Source organism: Carcharodon carcharias, chromosome 5 (genome assembly GCF_017639515.1).
Source record: "Carcharodon carcharias isolate sCarCar2 chromosome 5, sCarCar2.pri, whole genome shotgun sequence".
In the NCBI taxonomy this organism is placed as follows: domain Eukaryota; kingdom Metazoa; phylum Chordata; class Chondrichthyes; order Lamniformes; family Lamnidae; genus Carcharodon; species Carcharodon carcharias.
The window spans coordinates 192,672,763-192,695,384 of NC_054471.1; the positions used below are offsets into that span (position 1 = coordinate 192,672,763).

A 22,622-nucleotide genomic window follows, 5' to 3' on the forward strand; every position below is an offset into this window, starting at 1 on the left:
CCTCCCCCACACACAGTAATCAGCCCCCTCCCCTCCCCTCCCCCTCACACACACACAGTAATCAGCCCCCTCCCCTCCCCCACACACACAGTAATCAGCCCCCTCCCCTCCCCCACACACACAGTAATCAGCCCCCTCCCCTCCCCCACACACAGTAATCAGCCCCTCCCCTCCCCTCCCCCACACACACAGAATCAGCCCCCTCCCCTCCCCCACACACAGTAATCAGCCCCCTCCCCTCCCCTCCCCCTCCCCCACACACAGTAATCAGCCCCCTCCCCTCCCCCACACACAGTAATCAGCCCCCTCCCCTCCCCTCCCCCACACACACAGTAATCAGCCCCCTCCCCTCCCCTCCCCCACACACAGTAATCAGCCCCTCCCCTCCCCTCCCCCACACACAGTAATCAGCCCCCCCTCCCCTCCCCTCCCCCACACACAGTAATCAGCCCCCTCCCCTCCCCTCCCCCTCACACACACAGTAATCAGCCCCCTCCCCTCCCCCCCACACACAGTAATCAGCCCCCTCCCCTCCCCTCCCCTCCCACACACACAGTAATCAGCCCCCTCCCCTCCCCTCCCCACACACAGTAATCAGCCCCCTCCCCTCCCCCACACACACAGTAATCAGCCCGCTCCCCTCCCCTCCCCTCACACACACACAGTAATCAGCCCCCTCCCCTCCCCTCCCCTCCCCCACACACAGTAATCAGCCCCCTCCCCTCCCCTCCCCCTCACACACACAGTAATCAGCCCCCTCCCCTCCCCTCCCCCACACACAGTAATCAGCCCCCCCTCCCCTCCCCCCACACACAGTAATCAGCCCCTCTCCCCTCCCCTCCCCCACACACAGTAATCAGCCCCCTCCCCTCCCCTCCCCCACACACAGTAATCAGCCCCCTCCCCTCCCCCACACACAGTAATCAGCCCCCTCCCCTCCCCCACACACAGTAATCAGCCCCCTCCCCTCCCCCACACACACAGTAATCAGCCCCCTCCCCTCCCCTCCCCCACACACAGTAATCAGCCCCCTCCCCTCCCCCACACACAGTAATCAGCCCCCTCCCCTCCCCCACACACAGTAATCAGCCCCCTCCCCTCCCCTCCCCCCACACACAGTAATCAGCCCCCTCCCCTCCCCCACACACAGTAATCAGCCCCCTCCCCTCCCCACACACACAGTAATCAGCCCCCTCCCCTCCCCCACACACACAGTAATCAGCCCCCTCCCCTCCCCTCCCCCACACACAGTAATCAGCCCCCTCCCCTCCCCCACACACAGTAATCAGCCCCCTCCCCTCCCCCACACACACAGTAATCAGCCCCCTCCCCTCCCCTCCCCCACACACACAGTAATCAGCCCCCTCCCCTCCCCCACACACACAGTAATCAGCCCCCTCCCCTCCCCTCCCCCACACACAGTAATCAGCCCCCTCCCCTCCCCTCCCCCACACACACAGTAATCAGCCCCCCTCCCCTCCCCCACACACAGTAATCAGCCCCCTCCCCTCCCCCACACACAGTAATCAGCCCCCTCCCCTCCCCTCCCCCACACACAGTAATCAGCCCCCTCCCCTCCCCCACACACAGTAATCAGCCCCCTCCCCTCCCCCAGACACAGTAATCAGCCCCCTCCCCTCCCCCACACACAGTAATCAGCCCCCTCCCCTCCCCTCCCCCACACACAGTAATCAGCCCCTCTCTTCCACCACCACTCCTCCCCACTGCAACCACCCCCTTGCACGCCCTTTTTGGTCTAGTTGCTGGTGCTGCAAAGCGTAGTTGCCAGCCCAGCCAGGGTAAGGAGCCTGCACAACAGGAGCAGAAACACAGTAAAGTTTGAAGCCAGCATTCAGCTTCACGGCTCAGCTGCACGACCTGGTTTTTGCCGCACACAATCAGTCACTGAGTTACAATTGCCTGCCTCTGCCTGCACCAAATCAGCACACAAACATCCCGCGCCTGCTCTGGACTCACCGCTAAATCTGTTTTCTGAGGTTAAAGAGGGTTTTGAGCACACCGTCCACCCCTTGTTGTTTGGTGTCAAGCTGTCAGTGAGTCCAGGACTGTCCCGCCAAAGTCAGCTCTCCATGCCAGTCATCTTGTTGCCTCGGAGGAGAGAGAGAGAGTGTGGGATCCTAAACTCGATGTGACCCCACTGGGGATCATAACCAGCAGTTTGGAAACCCCTGTCATAAAGGCATCAGCATTGTATAACGACCCCTTAACCAATCAGCACTGGCATCTCACCATGATGCCACTTCTGTATATTTGTTCTGAGCACTAAAGCACCGAGCTTGGTGCCTTTCACAAAACTGCCAAACTACCCGGCCAGTGTATATCAGAGGATAAAACAGTTAACTTACTTCATATTCTGCTTCCTCATCTATCACTTTGGATGTGGTCTTCTCAGCTGTCTCATTTGAAATGACTGTAGGCTCTGGAGTGGTTGCAATGCTGGGAGGCGTTGGATCAGTGGACTTCTGGGAAATGATTGTGCTTGTTTCTTTCTCTTTCTGAGCTGGGGTATCTTCCTGCGCGTTCATTACAGCTACAAGTTTTGCCCTCTTCTCAGCCTGTGGATAGGAAAGGGGTGGTAGTATGGGGAAGGAAGGGCATAAGTTAGAATAGGTATAAGTAAGTGAAGGTTCTAACAAATATCTGTACCCCTGAAGGAGAAATACACTTTATACTTTCTAACATGAAGTTTCTTTGTAAAACACGACTATTAATTAAGTCTTTTGAACAATAGTACATTAGTTGGATGAGAAATTAACTCCATTGATGTGAGCCTTTGCATTAGCGATATTATCGTTTAAACTGTGCATCAGGCCAATTTTTCAAGCTGCTTTCTTTTGGAAAAACTAAGGCAATGTCAAAGTAAGTCTGTGGGAAAAGCATTTCCTGTGTGTTTAAAAATATTCACCAGGGTCAATCAAGCACTGACATTAGTAAGTCAACCAGCTATGCCACATAGATTGCTAAAACTAGTGCTGGATGCCTACAACATCTCAAAGGTCAGGTTTATCTCACAGGTGGAAAAATGGAAATTAGGTTGAGCAACTCCAGGATGGTTTTGCATAACTCCGGGGACAGCATTTTCCCCGTCGGTGAGTGGGGGGGGGGTGGTGTGGGGCCTGCTCGCCAACACGTCAAGTGACGCGTGGCGATGTCGGGCGTGTGTCCCGACGTAACCCCTGTGTCATTTAGATTGTCAGTTCGGCGGGCGCACAGCCGAGTCGGCTGCACTCCCGCTGAACTGTCAAAGGTCTATTAATGCCCGTTAGAAACTAATTAACTCAATTTGATGAGCTGCCCGTCCAACCCGCGGGCAGGAGAAGAGCCCAAGCGGCCTTCACATGTTTCATGAAACCTCATCCACGGGCAGGACGAGGTTTCATGAACTGTTTTAAAATCTAATAAAAATTTATACATTTATTCTTTGACACGTCCCGGCTCATGTGATACTGTCACATAAGGGGACATGTTTTAAAAGTTTAAAAATCCTCTATGAAGGGTATAGGCAGAGTAAATGCGAGTAGGCTCTTTCCAATTAGATTAGGAGAGATAAACACGAGAGGTCATGGCTTTAGGGTGAAAGGGGAAAGGTTTAGGGGGAACAATAGGGGGAACCTCTTCACTCAGAGAGTGGTGAGAGTGTGGAACGAGCTACCATCTGACGTGGTAAATGAGGGCACACTCTTAAGTTTTAAGAGTAAATTGGACAGAGACATGGATGGGAGAGGTCTGGAGGGTTATGAACCAGGTGCAGGTCAATGGGACTAGCAGAATAATATTTCGGCACAGACTAGAAGGGCCGAATGGCCTGTTTTCTGTGCTGTAGTGTTCTATGGTTCTATGGTTCTATTTAAAGTTTAAGACTGAAGCAAATCTCCCTGAGGCACCTCGCTCCCACAGGGAGCGCTCAGCGCTTTCGGGCGCATGTCATGATGGGCATCGTAAAATGGCACTGCGGCCCCGATCGGGGGTGCTGATTGGGTTTGCGCCCGCCCCCACCCACCCCCGCACAAACCCCCGCCCCCACCCCCAACGGGGGTGAAATTTCTGGCCCAGGTAGAAAGTTATACGGAGTATTGCAGAGATTTGTGAGTATGGAACTTCACCACCTTCTTATCAGGTAATGCTGGACCAGATCGAAGGTGGGTGGGAGCTAAAAACCCCTCTAGCCAGTGTGCCAGTTCCCTGGCTCCATCCTGCCTCTGGGCTATTCTTGTGATGGTGGGATGGAGAGGGGGCAGGATGACAGGATTACCTGCTTGCCCTTGTAGCCAACCCAGCTCTACAAGGTCAACTAAAGGAGGCCGACTGGAATTTTCCAATGGGCCTCCAGGTTTCCATAGGCGGTGGTGCCCAGCACTCCAGGCAGGCGCAAAGGCCCTCACTGCCTTCTTAGATGCAGGAACAGCCATGGGCTACCTTATAAATGGGCTCCCTCCAGCGCTCCACCCCACCCCAACAGTAATGGCTGGTTGCAAAACCCATTTTTGATTTAGATTTGAAGAAGTTATGTAGAGAGCCTTCATCTTGAAGTGCCTGCTCACTCACTTACCTTACATGGCAGCCTGTTGCTCTTTTGCAGCTGGAAGGTCACTGATTCAACCTCTAGCTTCAAAAGCCCACTCACTGTCCTTAATTGGACAGTGAACCTGTCTCCAGCCCCCAGTGCCCCATGAATATCCCAGTGAATGACTGCTTCTCCACCAGGGCAGGTTCAGCCCCTAGAAACAGTCTTGAACTTTGTTTCCCACCCCCAGAGGGAAAGTCCAGCCCATTGTGATGTGGTGGGCTTTCAAATCTGGAGCTGGGTTCAAATTCAGCCCAGCCCCAATAAGATTCAATAAACTGAGTTTGAGCAATCTCAGTTCCTTTCCTGGAAGGAAGTTAATCTTAATTTAGCACTAACTGGTATCAAATTGCCAGCCTTAGTTGGAGATGTCATGGTGGCTTGTTTGGGAAATGGAAATGTCAAAATGATAAAGGATGCTCCTTGGAGTTTGGGGTTGATGATCTTGGCGCAGAGTAGAGGGATACCAGGGATAAAGCCCAACACTTTCTGGACCGTGTGACTACGACAAATTTATTGATGTCAGCAAAGCTAAATCACAACATTTTATGATGGACATTCAACCGGGCCCCCACCTATTGCTCAGCTCTAACACCCATGGCCACAGTGATGAAAAAATTAACAGAGAAAAAATATCATGTTGGGAGGGAATCTGAAAGCTGGAGTGGAGAAGAACAAATCATTTTAAGGCAGGTGAAAAACAGTGAAGATATCCATAAAATATTTTTCGATGTTAGTAAATTAAAGTGGCTACTTTATAATTACACAACATACTTAGCAAATCTGGAAATGAATGTAAAGCATAAATGGGACCTCACTGAAAAAAAATAACTTTTTTTTGATCGGTGCAACATTTATAGCGTGCACAGCGTGTTGAAATTTATCACTGAATGTTTATTTAGACAAAATGAAGCAGTACAATGCAGTATAAAAAATTCACACACACAAATAATCCATAAAACACACAAGGTTCCCTGATTTGGGAAACAACATGCTCTGAAGGGCTATTCATTTAAAGGGAATATTGAAATACCCACCTGCCATACCTACCCTATAAATCAAATTAAACTTAAATAAGAACACATTATCCCACCAATCCGCTCCTGTTAATCCCAAGGAAGATATAGTAAACACCAGAGTGACCCACTGTCCGGTTGCTGTATTTTATTGTCTAGTGGTGTTCCACTGTTGTGATTTTACATTGGGTATCTTTTTTTATTTCTTGCTATGTTTCATAAGGTCTAAACTTTAGAAATGCCAAGATTTCTCTTTATTTGAAACTTGTTTTCACGTAAGTGCCAATTGGTGCTGGACGGCCGACAGACCACTGACAGCCTTGCTCTCCTGCGCTGATACACACACAAGAACATTTTGCACTTGTCAGTTTTTTTCCTTTCTTTCCTGTAGGCACCAACTCATACCAGGGTAAGGTACATTGGATACTGCCACACTCTGGTACCTTACCAAAGCGGCTACTCTTCATCTACGAGCTTAGACAGTAAGAGTTGGCAGGATGTTCAACTGTGAGGGGCGTCCTGGCTGAGTCTGATCCTAATGTTCACACATCCACACTTTCCAACATGAGTCATGGGGCAGAAAGTCTGGATGAATATTTTTCCACTCCGCAGTCCAATATACTCCAGCTTAGATCAGCTAGATTGTCACATAACCAGGAATCAAACCTGAAACTTTCTGGTCAGTGTGACTTAGAATAAATTTGCTTTGGTTGGCCATTGGAAAAATTAAATTGCAACATTTTCTGATGCAACAGCAGAAGGAGGATTATTCTCTAGCTAGGTGCTTGTTATGATTTGGTGCTCATTTACCGAGTAAAGGAGGAATGTGAAACCAGTCTTTCCTTAACATAGGTTTATTCACAAAGCCCAGAGAACAGAGGCACAAACTTCCTTTTCCTTCCCCCGCACAGGTGGAAACCGGTTTTTATATATACTTAAGATTAATGCCCTAACATTTCCCCAATTAAGAGCAACTGCTCACACTTACAGCTAGAGCATGCACTTCATTGTGACAGGGCTGCAACATTAACAGTGCTAATCCCTAAAAATGAGACCATACTTGACATCATTACTGGGCACTAAATGTCATTCGATTAGGCCAGAGAGATAGTGATCGCAAAATAGATATTTATGTCCACATAGAGGAAAACATTCGTCTAAATAATATTGTGAGGTAGCTGTGAATTTGACTTCAAACTTTTGTTCTGTTCTTTAGTAGAGAAGTCTGTGAACAATTGGTCAATGTTAAAGAATGCCACATGGAACAAAATAAGGTGGAATAGTATGTTGTAAAGTTTGGGAATAAGTTTGATAAAGATGTTTTCCTCTCTTCAATCATAAACTGCATAGTTATTGCCTTATTTAGGTTGGACGAAGAACTATCATTTCTCAATTAATGTAAATATTTAACATAGCCCAAAATCTGCAATACAAAATGTATTTACCAGATTAATTGACAAACTAGATGGCTTCTGAAGGCCAATGGGCAATTCAAATTATTCCTCGAAGGCACCCTACACCCACTGTTCCGAACAATGGCTTCCGTAACTTCAAACTTTGGGTGTATCTTCATTTCCAAACTAATTTTAATTAACCCCAGCTTTTCCAATGTTTGTTTATATAGTGCCCAATTCCCTTAGATATTTATACTTTTATTTTCTTCTATGATTTAATGCTTCTGCCTATTACTTGACTGAGATGCTGTGTGACATTCTTCCATTGATGCTTCCTTTCTAAATTAAGAACAGAAAATGCTGGAGCTACTCAGCTGGTCAAGGCAGCATCTGTGGAGAGAGAAACAGTTAAACCTTTCGTCAAGATTGTTTCACTCTCCACAGATTCTGTGTGACCTGCAGAGTATTTCCAGCATTTTCTGCGTTTGTTTCAGATTTTCAACATCTGCTGTATTTTCCTTGTATTGTTTCTTTTCTGTTTTTTCCATATATTTCCCTTCCATTTTCTGATGATATTAACATGCCTACTTGTTATATTTCAATCCTGCAGATGGGTTCACATCTTTAAGGTTAACTGGTCTGTTCTCTCCACAAATGCTGCTTGACCTACATACCAGAGATATTATCTTAATCAAAATTATTTGACTGATGTCAACAAAAAACATTAATATGTCATGTATTGAAACTATGTACTAAAAATTCAGATCATCGTTTTAGCCACTCAAATCTTATGCCGATCAACATAGAATGTCTCTTACCTCATGTTTTGGTAATATGCTAAGTATATTGAAAATTCATGTCAGCAATTCAACAGACGCTGTGACTATAATCTAAAGGCTGAAGAGAAGTAGAAGTCCAATTTTTAAAGAAATATTTGTATTAGCAATGGATGCTATAGTTATTTATATTTGTTTATATGATGGGGTCTTCAGCAATTTGGTTTCAATTCAGCATTTCTCTACCCAAAGTAATTATGACTGCCAGACATACAGAGATTTGTCATATGCAGGGTGGTGGTGATTGTAAGGTTGGACACAGATATTTTGCCCCATGAAAATGGCTAAGTTGCAATACAGCCTACTTTAATACCTCCCCGGAATCCACTGTATGATGTTCTCTTTCAAATCAATTACTGCATTAATTATGTAATCCTACATATAGAACAATCACAGCCAAAAATAATTTAGTATTTATTGCAGAGCTATGGAGACAGTTAATGACAAATATAAAATATTATGGCATGATGGATTTCAAAAAGCTTTTAAATTTTGTTCTTAATGTTTATGAACAATTGATCCCTGCCTCATAAGTGAATTACATTGCAATCTCTTCTGCACTTGGAGATCCTCCTTAAATGTATTTCACCAGGTCCTCTTTGGGCGGCCTGGTCTTCTTCTGCCTGGTGGTGTCCATTCCACTGTCACTCTGGTGGGGCGTATGTCCAGGAGGCAAAATATGTGTCCTGCTAGCCACAGTCATGATGGCCCACAGCTGCCTCTGACCATCCACTGTAGCACTTCTATGTTTTTAATGCTCTCTCTCCATGTGATGCCCAGGATCTTACATAGGCTGTGCTAGTGAAAGGCGTCTAACTTATGTGACACCTTTGCTGTTGTCTTCCATGCCTCACTGATACAGATTGTAGTTGGTATTACTATGGACATGTAGAATTTCAGCTTCATGGCTGTGTTGATGGTGTTGGATGGCCGGACAGTGTGGAACCTTTGGAAGACCAATGTTGCTTTATCGATTCTTATGTGGACACCGATCTCCTCATCCTCCCTGGGGATGTTGCTTCCTAGGTAGGGAAGTGGTAGACATTCTCCATGTTCTGTTGCCCGATGGTGATGGGAGGGAGGGCCTTGTTGCCATCCAGTTGTCACTGTCTTGGTCCTCTTGCAGTTGATGTGTAGCCCAAACTTGGCGCAGCTACTCTCAAGACTAGTGGTCATGTCTTCGAGCATGTGCAATTCTTCGGCCAATGAGGTAATGTTGTCTGCGACATCCAGGTCCATGTACTGCTGGTGCTGACACAGGATGCCAAAGCCTGCACCCACCATTGTCTTCCTCACAAACAAATCAATAACCAAGAAGAAAAGGAATGCAGAGACCTTGCCATACTCCTCTAATGACGTTGAAGGAACCCATGTTGCCCAGGCTGATCTTGGTGCAGCAGCTGATGTCACATTACAAGGCTTTGAAGATGTTAACGTACTGCTCCAGGATGCCATAACATCTTGCGATGCACCAGAGTTCTGCTGATGGATACTATCAAAAGCTTTCTTGAAATGAATGAAGTCGACTACAATGGCTTCTGATATTCTAGGCTCTGCTCTATGATGCTGAATGTAAGGACCTGCTCGCAGCATGATCTGCCACCTTGGAAACCTGCCAGGTCTTCATTAAGCGTACTGTCTATTTCCGCTTTCAATCTGTTGAGGGGCTCCATGCTGAAGACATTGCCAGGTACTGATAGCAGTGTTAAGCCCCAGTTGTTGCAGTCGCTGATGTTCCCTTTCTTTGGCAGCTTGCTGATTACCCCTCATCATCTCCAGTCATCCAGGACATCCTCTGCAGACCAGGTCTTGTTGAACAGGCCCACGGGCTCTGTTGCAATGGTGTTCTTGCCATGTTTCAATAGATCTGCTGGTAGCTCATCAATCCCAGGTGCCTTGTTGTTCTTCAGGCTCTTGATGGCCCTCTGATCTGACAATTTCTCCCAGGTTGACGTTCAGCTGCTGAGGTGCAGTCCTGTCATCAAACTTGAATGTGGAGCTGGGGTTGGGCTGGTTGAAGATCTCCCGAAGATGTTCTACCCATCTTGCCTCCTGCTCCTGATCCTTCAATAGTGTCCTGCTATCTTTGCCCTTGATTAGTACAGTGCTGTTGCTTCTTGCACCGGTCAGTTCCTGTATGATCCTGTACAGTGTCTTGGAGTCATTCCAATTTGCTGCTTCTTGTGCCTCCATGCCTTTTAACGCTATCCAGCCTGGTCTGTCCTTCTCATAGCTCTTCTTCGTAGCTTTATCTAATCTTCTGTACTTCTCCTTATCTTTTCGTCTTTGCACAATTTTCTTTTCCTGGTCCCTCTTGCTTGTTGCCAGCTTTTTTTCATCAATCAAATTCCAAGTTGAGTTAGTGATTTAATGTCCTTTGTTGGTTCCCCTCCTCTGTCCTATGGTGACGTATGCACTCTCTTTGATCCCACTTTTGAAGATTTCCCACTGTTCCTCAATGTTGCCCACTTCAGCAATAATTAAAACCTGTTGGAGAGTACTGAGATGTCCTTGCCCTTCAGTTTCTCCATTGCAAATGGCCATTGTGTCTTTGTGATTGTTGCCTTCTTCAGCTTCAGGTGGCTCTTGCTGAACACAAAGTGGTGGTCCCAGCCTACATCAGCACCTTGACAAGTCTCTTGCTGATGGAGGTCAATCTCATTCAGGGTGTTACCATCTGGAGATCTCCATGTCTTTTTGTGGATGTCCTTGTGCTTGAAGAAGATCTTCACAATGCTGAGCCTATTGCTGTTGCAGAATGCTAGACAGTGCTCGCCATTTCCGCTGAACATGCTTGCTGATCATGGACCATCGACCTTTGCAGTAGGTCACCAATTCAATGAGGCCCAGCGTGGACTGCAATTGTTGGTGGAATTGATCTTTCTTCTCCATGTCTGCTTCTGTTGGTGTATAAGCCTACACGACAGTGACATTGGCGTGCCTAGTGTGGAATCTGGCGTTGATGGTGCAATGGTTTACTGGGTTCCGCCCCCCCCATCTAATGTTTATGATGAGCATCTGTTGAGTATGAGGCCAACTCCATTGGTGTGATGTCCTTCTTGGCCATAGTATAGAATCATTGCGCCCTCACCATTGATTTGTCCTTGTCCTGCCCACGATGTCTCACTGATGCCCAAGATGTTGAGGCGATAGGCTCTCAACTCTTGCAGCACCTGAGACATCTTCCCACACGGGAGGAATGTTCGGATGTTTCAGGTCTTGGTTTGGTGTTGAATATTGGGCTTATCAAGGATTGGACTTCTTTTCAGCTTTCATCCAGTCCCAACATACTCACATCTTCGGATGTGCTGTCCTTTCTTTGCCAGTTTGCTGGTATGGTTACTTCTTGCAGTTTCTGTAGCAGAGCTGCACTCATCCAGATAGGTTTGGAGTATTCCACCACAACCCTGGCTTATACCTTGTAGAAGGTGGGACAGGCTTAGGAATCGCCAGCCACTGACCTGCTCTTGTAGCCACAACATTTATACGGCTGGTCCAGTTAACTTTCTGGTCAATGGCGACCCCAGGATGTTGACAGTGGAGGAATGCCAAGAAATGAGTGAAGATGAAGACACAGCACCTTCACTTGATTTCACAGTCGAAGCCACGAGCTCAGATGCTGCCACAGTTTGCATCTCAGAGGATGGATTAGAGGCAGGATCTGCACGTAGTGAGACCCCAAGCATTAGTGTAATGTAAGCAGGCCAGGGGCAAGGACAGTGCAGGTGCCAGTTCACTGAGGGTGAGGTTGCACACCGTTTCTGCTGCAGAGTACTCAGATGAGGACTTTGATGGGGGCAACCTACAGAAAAACACTGATGGGTATGCAAAACAAAATGCTAAGTGCATTGTGAAGCCTGCCAGAAAGCCTATACTCAATGTCACGGAGAACAGATGAGCTCAACACCAACCTTGCACAGGGCTTTATAAAGAGCTTAAAACCCATCATTTCAAGCATGCAAGTGGTGGCCAACTCCACACTTCCAAACCCAAGATCATGCAGTTTCTGATGGAAGTTCAGACTGCTGACAAGCAAGATCAACTTGCTGCCACACAAGCTTAGACTACAGCCATCATGGCTATGGATTAGTGCTCAGGAAGGTGCATGGTGGCTCTATACGAACATAGGAATTGGCAGTAGGCTATTTGGCCCCTCGAGCCTGCTCTGCCATTCAATAAGATCATGGCTGATCTGACTGTGGCCTCAACTCCACCCAATAACTTTGACTCCCTTGTTAGTCAAGAACTTATCTCCTTCTGCCTTAAAAGTATTCAATGACCCTGCCTCCAAAGCTCTCCAGCAGATTACTGGAATTGCTGAAGCACCATCCTGGAGTAGTGACGCTGGCTCCGTGGACCATAAACCTGCTGCCCTGTTTGAAGAACACAGCATTCACAGGGCATTCATCCATCCACCCTGCCACTGCCCTTGCTTTTGCCTGTCAGACAGTCAGCCCCTGCTGAGATGGTGCAGGCTTAGCTGGGCCGACCGGGCCCAAAGTTGCTCGAAGTCATCCTCCAACGTCACCTGCAGTCTCCCGCCCCACTGAAAGTCATCATCCTTGTACCAGTCATGCTGCAGCCATTAAGGCATCACTGTGTCGGAGCACTGGGATAAATAAATACATGGAAGACACACGCCAAGGCAATGCACAATGATAAAAAACAAAAACAGAATTACCTGGAAAAACTCAGCAGGTCTGGCAGCATCGGCGGAGAAGAAAAGAGTTGACGTTTCGAGTCCTCATGACCCTTCGACAGAACAATGATGATTAGTTGACTTTTGTGCACAATATGGTATATATCCACCATAAATTTGGCTGGAAATGCTTATTTTGTGTTGGTTTTGATTTATTTTTGCATTGTGGTCAAGCAGATGTTGTGATGATCAGTACGGAGGGAAGGTAAGGTGCAGGACTATTGGTGAATGAGGAGATGGGTTTGCGGTTACTGACATTGCACTTGGATGAGTTTCAGCATCTCCTGCTCTGTGCATACATTTGTTTATTCGTTAAGTCATGCTGCATTCCAAGGGGAGTGAGTGTATCCATGCCTGGGAGCAACTGGTTTGTATCTGTACGCATCAGCAAAATGCCCTTCAGCATCTTCTACGCCACTCCCTGTATACGTCAGCAACTTGAAACAAGTAAATAAAGTCACAAACATGTGGGAATAGCCCAAGTAGAAAGAGGCTGTCTATGTTGCATCCTCCCTTCCTTCTCATGTCTCAGCTGCTTACTGTATGGCAGGTGGCATGGTCTAACCCTTCACGTTGGCAAGGTTGTGCAGCAGGGGATGGCGACTTTCCACACCAGTTCTGCTGACTGCTGCAGGGCTCCTCTAGAGTGGTCCAGGCAGTGGAGGCATTGTGTCCAATACACCAGTGGGTCTGCTCTATTCCATTTCCTGTGGCAGCGTTATTTACATTGCACGCCGTGCGTGTATGAGCAGGCTGTGCACCAGGGATCCATGCAGCAGATGGCCCTTGCCTCACAGTGGCCATCCTTTGGTTTGCTTTGGCGACTCAAAGGCAGCTGGTAAAGCAGACTGCCACAGAATGAAGGCATCATGAATGCTACCAGGATATAAGGATTGACGGCAGGATTCGCTACCTATGGTCACACACCATCTGAACGCTGAGGGAGTGGAGTCCCTCTTGGTTCTATTGCAGAGCAGAGTTGGCGTGCAGTGCCCGTGTGCAGCCAGTGGCACCCTGCACAATGGGAAAATCGGCGTTCCTGGCGAAGCTGTATGCATCTGGCAAGAGTGGGAGATGAAATGTCATAAATTCTCTTCGGACAGACTGCCTCAGTGAGTTGATGTAGCTGCGGAAGTCAAACTGTGAGATGTTGCACATCTCCAGTCTGGAAGAAGTCAGAACACACAAAAATACATTGCCACTGTCACTTTCACAGGCATTGGCAATGCTGTCGACACCCTGCACTGAGGTTGCAGTTGTGGCTGCAGCAGGTAGCAGATTTCAGTGAGCACACGTTGCTCCAAGTAGGAGAATTGATCCCTGAAAACTCTTGGTGCTTAGAATTCTACTCCCCTCTTCCCTCTTTCAGCATCTCCTGCTCTGTGCAGGGTTTGTTTATTCTTTAAGTCATGCTGTTTTCCAAGGGGAGTGAGTGTATCCATGCCTGGGAGCAACTGGTTTGTGTCTGTACGCATCAGCAAAATGCCCTTCAGCATCTTCTACGCCACTCTCTGTATACTTCAGCAACTTGAAACAACTTAAATAAAGTCCCAAGCATTTGTCGGGATATGGCAATAGCCAGAGAAATTAAGAAACAACCAGCCAGTAAGGGGTGGATGATCCTTCTCAATAGTGTTGACACAGGCTGAATACATGAACACATGTAGAGGATGATGGTTACAGTCAGGATGACAGTGCTGGGCTCAAATCAATGTTGCCCACTGACTAATGTCATGACTTATTGCTCTGCACATTTCTGGAAAACATTCAGCCCACACGCACTAATGCCTGCACCAATATAATGCCTGGAACAACTCATCCTTCAAGTGTGCGTACCATTATAGATGTAATTTTCGAGTTCTTAGAGCCCAATTTCTCCCCCAAAGTATTTTAATTTGAACGGCATGATCTCATCGCTTATTAAGCAAAAAAACTGAAAAACATAAAGGAAGGGAACACTACTGACACTGACACATTTTAGGGAAAGTTAAATAAGGGGTTAGAAGATTCAGATGAAGTAAGGTGGGAGAAGATTCATGTTGAGCATAGACAATGGAATGGATCTGTTGAGCCGAATAGCCTGTTTCTATGTTGTAAACACAATGGAATTCTTCAATCTTCTTTATGATGAAGTAAAGCAATAAGATCACTGAAGTTGCGATGACCACTGTTTTATATCAGAGCTACGACCGTCACTTGGATGGAGCAGTGGGATTTGACATCAGTCAGGTAAAGTTGGCAAGTTTTATCCGCACTTCTAAGTGAGACTGATTCAGATCAGTTAAATCATTTTAATCACTACTGAAATGTTACTGGATTTGGGCACTAACTGAAGTAAATAATTCAGCTAGTTTTGATGAAATCCAGTCCAAACTGGAGCTCTTACAAATTCCAACCAGTCAAAAAAGCATCTTATCATCGCTAATGAAAATTTTAATTTATGGAAAGCAGAAACAGCCCTAGGCACTCTTGTAATGTTTGCGGAGGAGCAAAAAGATCTGCCTTGTAAAAGGAAGGATAGGTTTAATGAAAGTAAACTCCCAGCATCGAGCTTCGTACCAGTACAAGTAGGGAACTTAGAAAGGCAGATCAGTGGGCCTCCCAGAATTTTCCATCCATTAACCAGAATAAGTAGAAAATCCAACAAGGCCCATTACCCTCCCCATTCAAAATCCTGGTACATACTCCCAGTGCACAAAGCTCTGCTCTGGGATTACAATTCATAAAGTTTGCAGTGCAGTCAAAAATAAAGCCTTCATTATATGTAGAAAGAAACTGACACGTATGAGTTGAAGTTGAATCTAGCTTCAGTTCAGTGAATATTCAGCAGTACTATGACCATATTTTCTGTTAATTGCAAAGTCATGTTAATGTATTTCAAAGTCAAAACAATTTTCAGATGTTGCACACTACATGGTCACCATTTGTAATGGTGATATAAAATTCTGCCCAAGAAACTTTCCTACACACGCATCACACCACACAGTAGTTAACTTTAACGTAATATTCAATTGTGAGGTCTTGCAACTGGATTGACAAAAAGAATTATGTAACAAAATTATATTTAGCCACTAGGTGGAGATAAAGTTACATATTTTGAATGGTGAGTCATTTGAATTTTTTAGGATCAAGGACAGGAAAAAATCTTGTTAATTATTCCAAGAGATATCTCTAAAATACCAAGCTTACGTTTGCTGGTCCGGCACTGAAGTCACGCTCTTATCCTTGCAGAGGTGTAGGGTGGGGTGGAGTGGGTGGGAGCGTGGAGGATCAGTGGCCGGAGGGTGCTGGAGGTGCAGTAGTGGTAGGAGGGGCGGAAAAGTGAAGGCCACAGTAACAAGCTTAAACTTTAAACTGTTACTGCGTTTCACCTCACAAGCCTCTGAACCTCTGGTATACAACGTACTGCTATTGGAGTGCTGAGGAAGTCTTCGGATTTCCTTGTCAGTCTCCCAGTTGTTGGAGAATGAATGGAACCGGTGGGGGGGGGGGAGAAAGGAGGGCTTGCGTGGGATGTGAGTGGAAAACAGGATGCTTTCAAAATATATCATATCTGTAACACTCTGTATGCTTTGCTTTGGTTAGATTTGATTTATTTCCTCATATCCTAGATAGGATATTACTGGCAGTTTTATTGCTGTTACTCACAGTAACTATATAATTAACATTGCAAAACACTGTAATTCAAAGAATGATTTCACATATTCAAGCAGGTAAGAATTCCTCTGGTTACCACGTGGAAAAAAAATGAAGTGCATCTGCATTCACTATTGCAGGTGAAATCATAGGTACAAATGGAAATGATCAGCTTACCATTTCTCTCAACAAAGGAAATCTTCACTAAACTTCACTTATTGCTACAGAGTGGTCTGAGAAATTTTCATTAATGGTTTGAAGTTCGGGAAGTGATCATGGATTTAACAGCATAACACAGAACTAAAATTCATCACTTAATCAACGTCCTTGGAAACAATCCTAAGGATTGGGGAAGTGAAAGGCCAAAACTAGTCAGCAGTGTGAGTTTTCTGAGGTTAAAGATTAATGTAACGTCAACATCTTGTAGAGAATGCTCTACATTGTTCAGGGCCAATATCATAACTGATCAGGGAGTGCTTGTTGCTCTCAATGAAAGATGGCAAGGTGGAAAACTATTCCACCGACAAACACTCCTTACCTTGAAATTCCCCAAATCCCTGAAAGCTCACGAAGGAGAACTGTCTGTTCTACTGATGACCACACTTGTGCTAACTTTTCATTTCTTTTTCTCATCCCCCTCTTTTTCACCTCATCTGTTTACTTTCATCTTGCCTGATGATGCCATCTCATTGCTGAGCTACATTTATTTGTGAGTCTAGGCAGTGAGCATCAGCAGGTTTCTTGACAATAACAGTGGAAGATGGCATCACTGCAAAGCTGTATCCTGCCCTCACATCAACTCACAAGCACTTCCAGCACTTGTCTCTGGATTGCAATCAGAAGTGGGAACCATGATTAATTTTTCCCTCCTGAACTCAGTGGTCATTGTGGTCAATTGCGGCACCCTTTTTCTCTGCCTGGATGGGATCACCAAACTCTTCGTTGGCAGCGGATTGAACTTTTCTGATCTGTATGGCTCAGCTTGTCTCTGGTAAACTTGCTGAACCATCCAGGGAGGCCAATTCTACGATTGAACGATTCCAATCTAAATTAAGGGTTAATTCCCTGACGCCAACCAATTCCAAGATGCTCTTGGTACAAAGCAGCACTCCGTGGGAGCATAGCTCAAGAAACTGCGGGCCAGCACTGCTTAGGTTATGGACGTGATTTTCTGATTAAAATTTCCTATGAGAAACACTCAATACTTGGATCAACGGGCTAGGGAATCAGCCTATTGGTTCTTAACCTATACCTGCTGCCATTATGTTCAATCATTCAGTTAGTGACAAAAAGATGGTATCTGTAGTAACAAGATTATGACATCATCAAGGCATCTCATGGCAACAACCAAGCAGAAATGTCCTGATAATACAGACAGGAATTTGTGCGATTACTCTACGCACCCCTGCTTTATGCGCTGGGTGACAAAATTACTTATTGAAACAAAGTAACCCAGTAGTGTAATGGTTTAGACACTGTACCTCAGTCTGGGGGAGGGGGTGAAGATTCCCACTTCGGGGAAAATATGATATTCTTTCCATCTCACCCCACGGTAAGAGTGCTTCCTCTTGGCTAAGCAATGGAGAGGCATTCAAGTGAGAAGCATCAGTGGGGTCTGCAGCCTTTTTACTCACCCTCCTAGCGGGAGAAGGATGCATGGAGGTGAGAGACTAAAGTGAAGGAATAAGAAGACAAAAACAGGAAAAATATAAGTAAATGAAAAGAACACCCATTATGGAAACGGGGAAAACATTAATAAATTTTCGGTGTTTCTTACCTACAATTATAAATAAATATATACTAGCATAACTAGAAATTCCACCATTGTGACATCACCTTTTTGGGCTACATTGATCAGTAGTCAACCAAGCAATAAGCTACGCTGTCTTCACCCTGTTTAAGTCTGACCTTCGGAGAAGATTCCACCATGTCCTTTTAAAATTTGTGCAATGTGCCCTTTTACAGCTGATCTTTTACACATAAATTTGCTCAAGGTCTAGAACAGAATAGTATTTTCCAACATTTCAGTAATTTTGTTGCACTATTTTGAGGAAGATGTTTAATACATCAGGTTCAATTGTCTATTGATCTCTGAGATTAAGCTTGGACTTCTGCAGAAACTTTTCCTGGTAGTGGGGGTGGGTAGGAAGGGGGCGGTGGGAAGGAGTGAAGTAATCAAATGATGCAGCTGGCACTTTTTGCAGATACGAGCTGGTCTAACACCAGTTCATAGTAAGACCTGTATGATTGCTAAACACCGCATTGTAACACCATTTTTTTTTGCTACTAATCCTTCTCTCTTATAATAGATAATTCCTGCTTACAAAATGATGGTGGCATAACAGATAATTATTTGTTGATTGATTACTTTCTTCCTGAACAGAGATTGGTAATGTGTGTGTAATCACTAGAGGCCACCCTAAGGCATGCAGCTTAATTTTAAAATTGTTTTCATCATACTTAAGAATGCCTTCCATTTATAAAGATACATTATGTAGCGTATCGTCTCTGTAACACTGACGACCTCATCTCTGACAAAACACATGCTAATTCCTTCAGTAACACAGAACTCGTGCCAAAGATCCCGACTGATTCTACAACCGTTGCATGATTTCGAATGTAAAGATCTGAGAGCTTCAACTTTTCAACTTAAACTTGAAAAGCTGCTTTGTTTAGTATTCCCGCTTATTGCTAAATATCTTCCGGTCAAGTACTTGCTGCCTTCCTTCTATTAAAGTGGGCAGCAATAAGGTATTGTTTTACTATGCGATGTCTCTCATGATAACCATAAAGGTAAAAGAAAACATGCTGAAGTGCCAAACATTTGTACTACATGAACTCATTAGTGGAGCTGCCACATTTTGCCTACAGCCAGGTTGTCCAATTGACCACAAAATAGAATTTCTCCTGTTGGTGTGTGTGCATGCATGCGTGTCCACGCTTGTGTGCACAAAGTCAATAATGGCTTGAACACATGACCTGTGTGGGTAAAACCTGCTACAGCAAAGCCTAAGAATTAAACAGTTAAGTTTGGGTAAACACACAGGGGTCAGTCAGAATTGGCAATGTGAAGGGGTCCGGCTACCTGAAGCAGCATAAATTTGTAAGAGTGATGCTAATGTGTTACCAAATTACTGTATTGTTGGGAAGATTCTGTAAAATATTCCTTTAACTGCTCCAATGTAACTCTGAAACCACAGGACTGATTTCTCCTGCTCACAACAGTTTCTTCTTCCTTGTCCAGTCTCCTCTCATTTACACCTGTGAATCTTCTGATGCCCTCCATCTCTTTAACAGTTTTCAATCCCCTGGCTCTTTCTGCTTCTCATTATGGACATCCAATAACTCTACACCTCCACCCCCATCCACCTTCTTCCACCTGGCTGAACTTCTCACATTTGTTATGACTGGGATGAGAGGAGTGCAGAAATTATGAAGTCCTACAACTCCGCAGGCTGTACTGTTAACCTGCATGTTAATTTTCTCCCTGAAATATTCAGTTGTGTTCCTATACCTTTAGTACCCAGAAGAAAAGAGACTCTGACCCGGCTTATTTCAAAAACTCAGAATGATTAATTTATTTTTAAAACAAAGCTTCTTTTAACAAGTTGCAAGTACTGGTTAACACAGAATTGTAATCAGGGAAGTAAAACTATCCATCTCTTCCTAAAGAATTCCACTCGCACGCACACACAGACACACACACAGACAGACACACAGACAAACGGATAGAGTCTCTCTACAGAGAGGGGCTTTAGAGGATGGGTGCTATAAAATAAAGGCTAAAGTCCGCTGGGTCTCAATGCTGTCAACCTGGAATTCCCTCATGCGAAGACGGGCTCTGGTCTCGGTGGACGTCTGGAAGTTCTGACCAACTGGTCTCAGCTTTGCAGGTCCAAATGCAGACTGGTTACACTCAGATGAGGGCTCTCTGGCTACAGGGTGATATCCACGCACAATTTTAGGCAAGATAGAGAGAGGGAGCCAGCTAGGGTAACCTTCCTTCCTCACCTGGTGCCCCAACAAAACTGAAAGCAAAACCACAGATTCAAACTTAACGTTTGCCTCTGCCATGTGTTTGCCCTTTTTTTTGCCTTCCAGCTTTCATTGATTAAAGTGCTTTGCAGTGCAAAACAAACAAATCAAGTGCCATAAAGCTCCGGTGATTTCTCGGACCAGGCCTGCTTGCTGACAGTTCCAAGGTGAACTTATGACTTCCTTTAAAAGAAATCCCAGGTTAGCATCCACATGTTCAGATCATAGTGTGCCCTTCCATTTTGTAAAAGGAAACTTCAGCCGTGAGAGATATGATTTTAACACGCTGAACAACTTTCCCTTTGACTCCACTCATTCACTCCTAAATAAAAGATTTTGCTATCAGAACCTTCCTGGATCCTAGCTACGCCTGACTTTTTGTGGGTTGTGCGAAATAATCTTTGTTCCAGCCCTACTCAGGTCCCCGCTCCCACTTCTTTCTCCAGTACATTGTATCAGTATTGTTATTCCCTCTCACCCTTAACTGAAAAAAAAACTCATTAACCTTGCTTGAAATTTCCACCATTCCTTCATCATCACATGGACCTTTATTTGCCTTCCTTGACTTCATACTTATAATTTCTGGGGCTAGGCTGTCAACCAATATTGACTATAAACCCAATTAGTCCCACAGCTATCTTGACTGTACTTCCTCCCACCCCGCTTCCTATAAGAGAATCAATTCCATTCTCCCGGTATCTCAGACTCCATTACATCAGTTCTGACATGTCATCTTCCTACCAATACTTCAGGTGTCTTCCTTTCTCCTCAAGTGAGGATTCCACTCCACTGTGGTTGACAAGACCCTGACTGTGTTTGATCCATTTCGCGCACTTCAGCTCTCAATCCTCCCCCTCAATCCCAGAGAGGGTTCCCCTTGTTCTCACCTCACCTGGCTCCATATTCAACGATGCATCCTCCGCCATTTCCACTACCCACATCGGGTGACGCGTCACAAAATATATCATCTCCCACCTCGATAGCCAAAATCTGGACCGTGAACTCTGCTTCTTTCTCCGCATATGCTGTCAGACCTCACTAAGTATTTCCCGCAATCTCTGTTCTGGTTTTGGATCAGCGGCATCTGCAGCATTTTGCTTTCTGTAACTCTTGGCTCATTTTGTTGCAACTATCCATGTCTGAGACCTTTCTTTGCAATAATGATGAATAAGCTAGAGCTGGTTTTCTGGCTCTAATCCACCAGTGGGGAGCTTAACTGGCAGTGTGTATCGGAAATTGAAGCCAGTAGCGTGTGCCATTTTTCCGATGGATAATTGGAAATCATGGGTTGCACATACCTGAATTTCCAACATGCACATCTGTCAGGCAAGGCTCCCCACTGCAAGGAAAGATTCATAAAATCCCCTTCTTCCACAATGTGTCACAACTGCATGATTGCAGGAAAATCTGCTCAAAAGCTACCCCAAGGCCTTGGCCCTGATAAATCCATTCCTATTTCCTAATCCCTCGAACCCCCGACATGATATAAACGTCAATCATGCCAACCTAACCCTTTCCTGTTTAATACTTTTAAGAGAGAAGATAATTTTTTGTTAGGTTTTATGCTGAGAATCAGCATTGATATATATTTGAGAGCACAGGTAAAATAGTATGTGATCGTATTTAACCAGAGGCGGGCAGGGTCAAAGCCACATGGGCCGACCTCCAGGAATACTCTGGCTGGTAGGCCTCAGGGTACCTCCTTGCCTGGTGACTTGTGAGGCATCCACAGGTGGGAACAGAGGGACCCAGGATAAGACCCTTCCGGCCTCCAAATTTACCTGCCTCTCCCTCACCAGGACCTCCCTGTCTGGTCCCAGTGAACCCATCTCAATCACCTGTTTCCTGGGGCTCCATTGTTGGTCCCGGTGGCACAGCCAATATGGGAGAGCTGACGGCCTCAATTGGCCGGCAGCTGTTGGAGGCGGGACATACACCCCACACCATGGTTTCTGGGGAGAAATTCCACTCACAGGAGCCAGGAAACCCAACAGCAGGCAGGTAAGTGCCTAATTGGGACTTAATCTCATTGGGCTTCTATAAAATGGCCACGATGGGTTGCCATAACCTTTCAACTGGAGGACGGCTGCCCATCTGTGACCATTAAATTCCACCTGTAGTTTCATGTCTAGGGCAGGGGGAATCTTAGGGAGTTTTGGCTTGGTGAACATGTGAAAGGAGGAACGCTGCAGAGACAACTCAACCAATGACTTCCATCTTCATGACCAAGAAGACAATGGCCGGGATTTGCTGGTCCCGCCAGTGGCGGGCATAGTCATGGGTGGGACGGGAAAATTTGGAGAGCGGCCAAAAGTGCCGCCTACTGAGTTCCTTGCATTTGTTATGGAGGTTCGGGCTGAGGGGAGCGGACAGAGGGAAGGGCTTTAAGGGGTTGTTGTTTTCTTTGTTCTCCTGGATGGC

At 45.7% G+C, this 22,622-nt stretch overlaps 1 protein-coding gene across 6 annotated transcripts in view; it reads right to left on the reverse strand.

Moving 5' to 3' along the window:
- The window catches only part of dnmt3ab (DNA (cytosine-5-)-methyltransferase 3 alpha b), a 620,530-nt gene that overhangs the window by 236,402 nt on the left and 361,506 nt on the right, over positions 1-22,622 (reverse strand). For all 6 annotated transcript variants that reach the window (XM_041188736.1, XM_041188735.1, XM_041188734.1 and 3 more), the window contains 2 exons: positions 17,648-17,836; positions 2,367-2,576 (listed from right to left, as the gene is read on the reverse strand). In XM_041188736.1, the coding sequence (XP_041044670.1) occupies positions 2,367-2,576; positions 17,648-17,836 (399 nt within the window). The remainder of the gene's footprint in view (positions 1-2,366; positions 2,577-17,647; positions 17,837-22,622) is intronic.